The 8303-nt window shown below is 43.7% G+C and overlaps 1 protein-coding gene across 2 annotated transcripts; it reads left to right on the plus strand.

The window, feature by feature from the left end:
* Window positions 1-207: 207 nt before the first annotated feature.
* Window positions 208-7086, plus strand: LOC121576770 (28 kDa heat- and acid-stable phosphoprotein-like). Of its 2 annotated transcripts, none has more exons than XM_041890227.1 (6): window positions 208-387; window positions 1019-1101; window positions 4621-4695; window positions 4901-5025; window positions 5285-5436; window positions 5663-7086. In XM_041890227.1, exons 1-6 carry the CDS (start codon window positions 375-377, stop codon window positions 5689-5691), a joined length of 477 nt encoding a protein of 158 aa, XP_041746161.1. In that variant the 5' UTR covers window positions 208-374; the 3' UTR covers window positions 5692-7086. The 2 variants fall into 2 exon arrangements, with proteins under 2 accessions (XP_041746161.1, XP_041746152.1); XM_041890218.1 differs by having other exon boundaries at window positions 209-387; window positions 5657-7086.
* The last annotated feature ends 1217 nt before the right edge of the window (window positions 7087-8303 follow it).

The following is an 8303-nucleotide window of genomic DNA, read 5'->3' on the forward strand; positions in this document are numbered from 1 at the left end:
TATCCAAAAATGACCGCCACATAAAGTAATTAGGGCGGTGCTTAGTAAAGCAACGCACTTTCAGATATGTGTTTTCATTGGCTATGTTTACTTTCCGTCCACTCTGGGCATGTATTTTCCTGATATGAATGGTCTGTTGACAAGCCTGTCAAAATCCCTGTGTAGCGATTGGCTGAATATTGCATCATTGCACTGCCTTGCATTCTTGTTGCTCTGAAGCGGGTAAAATATTGTGCGCTTGTCTAGCGGAAGGCGAGTAATTGTGTAGTGAAGGCCTTTTCTTTGGAAAAGAAACACTGTTTTGCTGGAAACAGTGAAGTGATTTATTTTTTTATACATTTTCTGTGTTAGTTGTTCAAGTTCCTATACCAAATATGCCAAGAGGCGGTGAGTATCAAACGCCGTTATTTTTGCTAACATTTGCTTACGTTCCAAATGTAGCTAGTTAGCTAGCTAGCCATACAACGGAACATTACCTTAAGAAATATAGCTAACTAACGTTAACTAGCTACTTGGAAGGATCTGGCTAAATGTTATGTTGAGTATCCCCGTTTCGTGAGAACTGACGTAGCGTGCTAGCCATAGAGAACCGCAACTTGGCTTGCCAGATAGCCCACTAGTTAGTTACGCTAACTATGTAGTTGTTAGCTAGTTAATTAGCTAGCTAGCTAGTTAGCTTGCTACCTGTTAGGTTACTGTCACTAGCTAGCTAGCGAATGTTAGCTGAAATGTTGATCTGGCTATCACCATGTGCACCCAGTTGATTTCATCCATTTTCGTTCATGTCAGTGTCATGTTTCTTAGTAAGCATTTACTGCCCCCTAATGATATGTGGCTAATGAGTTATGCCACACTGTATCCAGGCAGCGAAGAAGCTCAATCACTTTTACTTTTAATAAGGATTGGATTCTGACATGTAGTTAACCATGCCGTATTGAGTAAACGTCATGTCTGATTCATCTCTTGTTCTCTGTGATCTCTACAACATACCACGCGCTCTCTCATTTGGGGTTTTAAGGTAAAAAAGGTCACAAGGGTCGGGGAAAGCAGTTCAGCAACCCAGAAGAGATCGACAGACAGATGAAAGCACAGAGAGAGCTGGTGAGTAAAGGACCCTTGTGAGTAACACAGCTCTAGACCAGTGATGTGTAACTTTGATGGGGGTGGGGGCCACAAAACATCTGAACTCTGCATGAGAGGCCGCAGTGGCTTGCGGGTCTGTATACCCACACATGCAGTCCTAGCCTTTCTCCCCCCTCCCCCTCCCTGGCAAGGAAAACATTTGAGGCCGCCCCTCTTTACAGTGGAGAGAAAATATACATTTTAGAGTTAATTTCCTGCAATTCTACACATTTTCCCATTGGGCGTAGAGAATGTTGTAGTTTTACAGCAAGTTTGCTGCAATTCTACACATTTTGCCATAGGGTGGAGAGAAATGTTTGCCGTTTTTAATGATATCTGAGTGAGAGAGACTAACAAAATCAATGGGGGGGCCCTGGTCGGTAATTCGACCATGATTACTACAAGTTTAGATAACTGGCTAGACTAACTTACCAATCTAAAAAATGTTAGCTGACATGGGCATATCGAGTGACTGACATAACAGGGCTCGACATTAACGCATGTCCTCTTGTCCGGGACAAGTAAAATAAAGAAGAATATACACTGAGTGTATAGAGCATTAGGAACACCTGCTCTTTCCATGACACTGACCAGGTGAATCCAGGTGAAAGCTATGATCCCTTATTGATGTCACCTGTTAAATCCACTTCAGTCAGTGTAGATGAAGAGTTTTTGAGGCAATTGAGACATGGAATGTGTGTGTGCCATTCAGAGGGTGAATGGGCAAGATAAAATATTGAAGTGCCTTTGAACGGTGTATGGTAGTAGGTGCCAGGCACACTGGTTTGAGTGTCAACAACTGCAACAATGCTGGGTTTTCCACACTCAACAGTTTCACGTGTGTATCACTAATGGTCCACCTCCCAAAGGACATCTAGGAAACGGCAGGCCAGTGGTCGAAAACGGGTCATTGATGAAAGAGGACAAAGGAGGCTGACACATTGTTCAGAGCAACAGACGGGCTACAGTTTGTCAACTGACAGTCCAGTACAACATTGGTGCCCAAAGACCCATAAATGAATGCATAACCCGTCGTTCCTTGACACAAATGGGGTATGGCAGCCGACGACCTTAGAGTTCAACTTCTTCAAGCAAAAAAAAACAAGAAACTGCGGTTGCAGTGGGCTAAGAAATGAAGGACACTGGAGAATTGGGAAAACATTGCCTGGTCTGATTAATCCCGGTTCCTGCTCTTTCACGCTGAATGGGAGGACTAGGGTATGGAGAACCACATGAGTACATGCGTCCATCATTTTGTGTGTCAACATTGCAGGCTGGTGGCGATGGTGTGTTTTCATGGGACACATTGGGCCCCTTGATAAAAGCAATGTTTGAATGCTGCAGGATATCTGAACATCATTGCCAATCAGGTGCATCCCTTCATGGCAGCAGTGTATCCTTCTGCGAATTGATTTTTTTCAGCAGGTTAATACTACATGATTTGCATATTGGCCAGGGGTCGCGTTAGAGTTCAGAAATCTGCATTTTCAAAACGCAGACCATTAAAACTGTTTTAAACCAGTTCACCAGTGTTTAATATTTAAAGTCGTGTTTTTTTTGCTTCAATAGTGATCAGGAGTGTGCAACTATAGTTTTCCTTCACAGAAAATACATTAGTGCAACACATTCGGCAGAAAATAGCTTCATCTTCATCAATGACAACAAAGTGCAACGCCATTTGGCTAGCAGTAAATGAGCTTACAATGAAAAAGGAAGGTATTTTTTTGCAAAAACGATGCATGGCTACCATATTTCTAATGTTTATCATAGAAAGAATGTAGACAGCTACATTTCCTAATGGTTTGCTTGAAGTTAATCTTGCGTTTTTACCTGAGAAAAGTACCACAGAAATGTAGTCAGAGCGCTGTCTGCTGATAGAATACCCAGTGCAACTGAAGCGCATGTGTCTGATGCCAAGCAGAAATTACAATTAGAAGCATTTTAGATTTCAAAATGCAGCAAGATATTTCTTATGTGTTTATCTTTTATTTTTGAACACAGAATTCTGTGTTAACACGACCCCTGTTGGCTACAGCCTCGTGTCCAAACCAATGCTCACATGAGGGGGGGGAGTCAAACTTTAATGAGGCTTTTAATTACATAAATATAGGCTAAACGCCAGTCATGTTTGACAAATATAATGAAGGATAATTAGCTTCTAAAGGCTTGATTCTGTCGACATACTCGAGGCACAGTTCGTTCAGATCAAATGGACACAAGACCGGAGAGTGAAGGAAAAATGTATGCACTCACTAACTGTAAGTCGCTCTGGATAAGAGCGTCTGCTAAATGACAAAAAAAAGAAAAGTATGTTGTGCACCACACATCACCCACCTTGAATCTGAGTGGAGGAACTTTTGTCATTTTATGAAGCATGTCTTACCTTGTTTCAAAGTAGCCTATCCAAAATATGACCATAGAAATGTTGAGGGAATTATTTTATAAACACTTAATATGTCATTGAAACCAGCATTTTTCTCATGTTCTATTGGTTTTCAAATCAACGTTGTTTTATTGTCCAGTAGCCAAAGGCATAATCCTAGTCATAATAGTAACCCATTCTAGTTGATGCATCTTTAGATCTCCCCTCTTAATTTCTAACGGATATTTTCATCTGCTACATGAAACCGCTCGCGCGTGCTGTGTGCTTTTAAGAACCGTTTTTTCAAGCTAATTGCATTTTGGAACATTTGCACGTAGCGTACAGCCTTGTGTGCATTGACCTTATAATATGAAGAAATAAAACTATCAACATTTTAAGCTAAATGATCTGTTGCATCAGCCTCATTGCTTACATTTTATTTTATATATGTGCTGTGGTTGTATGAATTATGTCGTCCCAGAACTGTCCCAGAGTCTGCCCATCCCTGCTCTAGACAGATCCCTGTATTTTAGATGTCTTTGTGTACAGGGTTCTAGCTTCAAGTGCAGGGAGAGATATTACACCTCACTTTACATTTTGGAAGGGGCTGGTGTCTTAAACTCCAGTTTCTAGTTGCAGGTGAAACTCTGAAAACAAGGAAATATTCAGAAAGATATTCATCCACTTTTAGTACCGAGTGAGAAATGCCTCCTGCATGTGTGTAGATATTTGTGGTGTTTGGTCACACCGTGTGCTGCGCTGTCAGGTTCTTCAACATGTGGTCACGGCGCTTAGAAATGACTAGTTCCAGCAATGATGTTGGGAAATGGGAGGTGTCCGTCAGGTAAATGGCAACTCCCCACTCGGTGCAAAAAGTGGATTTAACATTTTTCTGAATATTCGCTGGTTTTTGGAGTTCCACCTGCCCTCCAAATCGAGAATGAAGGAGGTATCGCCAAGTAAAGGTTGGTTGAAAATGTGTTTACCATGCTGTCTATAGCCTGGCTCCTCGACCTCCTGCACCAGCTAATTCGGCTAGTAACATTGACCTATATACTCAGAGGTATCAGAAATACATTTCAAACACGGACATGACGGCTTGAACATGATCTAACAGGTGTGTGTGTGTGAGATAGGAGGCGAACGGCGGGGTAGAGAAGGAGGAGGAGAAGTCATCAGGATCTGACGACAGCAGCAGTGAAGAGGACATTGTGAGTGAGGGCGCTCCTTTTTAACTTTTTAATGTCTAGTTCTAGGCCGCCCGCCAAGGAGTTAGAAGTGTTGATGTGGGGTTTTACTGAAAGGCTTGTGAAGATTATCCTACTCACTTTCAAAGTGTTACCTGCCAACACTACCGTAGTCAGAGCTGCAATGTTGACTCTGTTCAATGTCTTGACGTTCTCTCTGTTATTACAGAACAAGAAGAAGAGTGGAGTGGAGGGATTGATCGAGATTGAGAATCCCAACCGCATATCGCAGAAAAGTAAGAAGGTGACCGAGCTAGATGTCAACGCACCCAAAGAGCTGTCACGCAGAGAGAGGTGGGGATCCTTCAAGTCTCAGGCCTATGCCTAAAATTAAATGAGTAAAGGCAGTAATTTCAGGAATAACCCGTTTTGACTTGTAAGTGTTTGGGATAGTGAAGGTCTTGGGAGTAGGCGTCGGCAAGGATAATTTATTTCATGTCCACTGCAGCATGTCCATTTAACATTCAGATGGAAATGATAACAGCAAATGTGGTGGGGTTGTTATTAGACCTTGGACTTCTTGATAGCAGGGCTTTGTTACACTCTGTCTCAGGGAGGAGATTGAGAAGCAGAAAGCTAAGGAGCGCTACATGAAGCTGCACCTGGAGGGGAAGACGGACCAGGCACGGGCCGACCTCGCCAGGCTGGCCATCATCAAGAAGCAGAGAGAGGACGCGCAAAAGAAGAGGGACGGACTCAAAAAAGGTGAGGGATGAGGAATTACACATCTACTGTGCTAGTACTTTGTGCTGTACAGTCCGACAGGTATTGGTATTTCTCTATGGTAAGGAACACAGGGCTTAAATGGTTAGTCAGAGACGGCCATATGGGAACTGTTGTGTTTATTCAGACAGACTGTGGTTTTAAGTGTTGTTCCTTTTGAATTGAGTGCCTAACCGACTGTCTTTATCTGACGATTTCCTAGAAAAAGAAGCTGAAGACTCCAAGTCCAAGCGTTAGTCCTCTGTCTCCCGAGGACTTGGCCTGGCAAATGTTCTGGGGAGGATGGAGAGACGAGAGAAGATTGTAGGAGGGAGGGGAGGGGACCAATACGAGGGTTGTCGGCTCAGGGGTACCGTGTGCTTGGGCTCCTGCCCTTCATCTCTGATGAGGGAAGGGTGTGAGCCAGGCATTTTGGAGGAGACAGGGGAGGGAAGGGGAACTTCGGGTTCGCCTGTTTAGTTCCTCTGAATTCTGTGAGGTCACAATGGCAGGTGTTCTAGTGTCTTCCCTCCTCACTCCTCCCCGTGTTCAAATTCTAAAGCTGCTGGAGATCATTCTTTGATTTTTACATTTTAACACTGTTTACTTATAAATTAGAAGTGTTTGGGGTCGATGAGGAGGGGTTTGTTTACCTTCTCCTTCGTCTGACCTGTTTTAAGGTGAATCAAGAGGAGGTGGTTGGGATGGAGGAACATTAGTAAGATCCACCTTATACAGGAAGTCTATGTACTCATTGTTCTCTGTTCTGGCCTTCGTCTCTACCAGCTGTGTCTTCATTCACAACCTGACCGTTTAAAGGCCTTTGGCTGCAAAGGGAAGATGTGGGAATGAGCGGTCCCAGAGGCAGTAGTGTCTCAGACAAAACATACATCAAGGAATCAATCAGCTTTTATGCCATTTATCTGTAGGTGTTTAATTTCCTGGATCTTTTATTCTATTGGTTTTTGTTGGTGTTTCTGCCCAGAAATGATTAGCTGTTTGAGTTGTCACCTGGCTCTAATTTCTCATTGAACCACCTGGCAGCGTAACATCTTCTAGTAAAAAAAGTATATTGCTATATAAAAAATTAAAAGGGGCATAATGATATTACACAATAATAAAACTGAAAAAGCATTGCTATAGCCTCCTACTGTAAGTCTCTTTCTCAGCACTATGGGTTTCTCTTGAAATGGACCATCATTTTGTTCCCTTTGACAGTTTACACAGGACCAAGTCAATGGTCGCGTTCCACTGCTCAGACGTTGTATGCATCAGCCAATGGTTGCATGCCACGTTATCGACTGCCGTCGGGCACCAGATTGCTATAACATCCAGGCATTTTAAGATCTGGCAGGCATCAGCAATGCCTGGGCAGAGGAACTCGCCCACTGTCGGTCTCTGGTAGTTATGACGATGACATGCTGTAGCGCAATGGTTGGAACCTGATATGCCTTTTAACAGGAAAGCAATATTCTCTGAATGGAGGTGGTGGCGGAAACTCCTTTCTCTCTTGAAAACACAGTATATACAAAGTGTTTTAATGTTTATAAAAAGGACTCTCCAGGACTGAAAGGATTGGTCGGATAATTGTTTGATTTTCGTCTATTTGAATTAATTTGTTGTATAGAAATAAATACATTAATAGATGAATAACTATTTGTTATCGGTTTTGATTTGAATGGACTTACACAGTACATCCATGGTCTAGTCCAGTGGTTCCCAACCTTTTTATGTTACTGTACCACCAACTTAATTTTGCTCTGCCCAGAGTACCCCTGAAGTACCCCCTCATGTGCATTTTACCAGTAAGCCTATGGTGTCATGGGTCTTTTCAAGTACCCCCTGTGGGTAGTCAAAGTTCCCCCAGGGGTGCTAGTACCCCTGGTTGGGAACCACTGGTCTATACCACATCACATATGACATTGCAGAAGTTGTAGGCCTACGTACATTTGACGGTGGACAATTTTAGGCCTTTACACGTATAGAAGTTTGTCCTTGTACCCCACCAAGCTTTTCAGAGGTGAACAAAATATCTGCTTTGGCTTCAAAAGCTGTCAATGCTCTGACAGTGTGAAAAATTCAGACTCCACGGTTTGACTTCTATGGTGTCGTGGAACAGGACAGTGATGACCCACAAGATGGTTATGATTCTATAGTGCAGAGTTTCCCAAATTGTCCTGGGGCCCACCCTGGGTGCACGTTTTGTTTTTGCCGTAGCACTACGCAGCTGATTCAAATAACCAACTCTGCTAGGGCAAAAACCAAAACATGCACCCAGGGGGGGCCCCAGGACCGAGTTTGGCAAACCCTGCTGTAGTGCACAGGTGTCAAACTCATTCCACGGAGGGCGTAGTGGCTGCGGGTTTTCACTCCTCCCTTGTACTTGATTGATGAATTAAGGTCACTAATTAGTAAGGAACTCCCCACACCTGGTTGTCTAGGTCTTAATTGAAAGGGGAAAAAACAGCAGACACTAGGCCCTCCATGGAATGAGTTTGACACCCCTGCTGTAGTGGATTTGAGGGACTGATGGTCTCTATAATACACACAGGTCCAACAGATGATTCTTGTATACAGAGAATATGACCCCATACATCTCTTATGCGACCTCCCGAGTGGTGCAGTGGTCTAAGGCACATTGTAGCTGTGCCACTAGAGATCCTGGTTCGAATCCAGGCTCTGTCGTAGCTGGCCGCGACCGGGAGACCCATGGGGCGGCGCACAATTGGCCCAGCGTCGTCCAGGGTAGGGGAGGGAATGGCCGGCAGGGATGTAGCTCAGTTGGTAGAGCATGGCGTTTGCAACGCCAGGGTTATGGGTTCGTTTCCCACGGGGGGCCAGTATGAAAAATAAAAAAAATTATGCACTCA

The sequence above is a fragment of the Coregonus clupeaformis genome, chromosome 1 (assembly GCF_020615455.1).
Source record: "Coregonus clupeaformis isolate EN_2021a chromosome 1, ASM2061545v1, whole genome shotgun sequence".
Classification (NCBI taxonomy): Eukaryota; Metazoa; Chordata; class Actinopteri; order Salmoniformes; family Salmonidae; genus Coregonus; species Coregonus clupeaformis.

Bases quoted from the DNA above. Each gene is read 5' to 3' on its own strand.
- LOC121576770 (XM_041890218.1), top strand. The intron at 4,696-4,900 runs GTGAGTGAGGGC...CTGTTATTACAG, and splicing joins GCAGCAGTGAAGAGGACATT to AACAAGAAGAAGAGTGGAGT. The intron at 5,026-5,284 runs GTGGGGATCCTT...ACTCTGTCTCAG, and splicing joins GAGCTGTCACGCAGAGAGAG to GGAGGAGATTGAGAAGCAGA.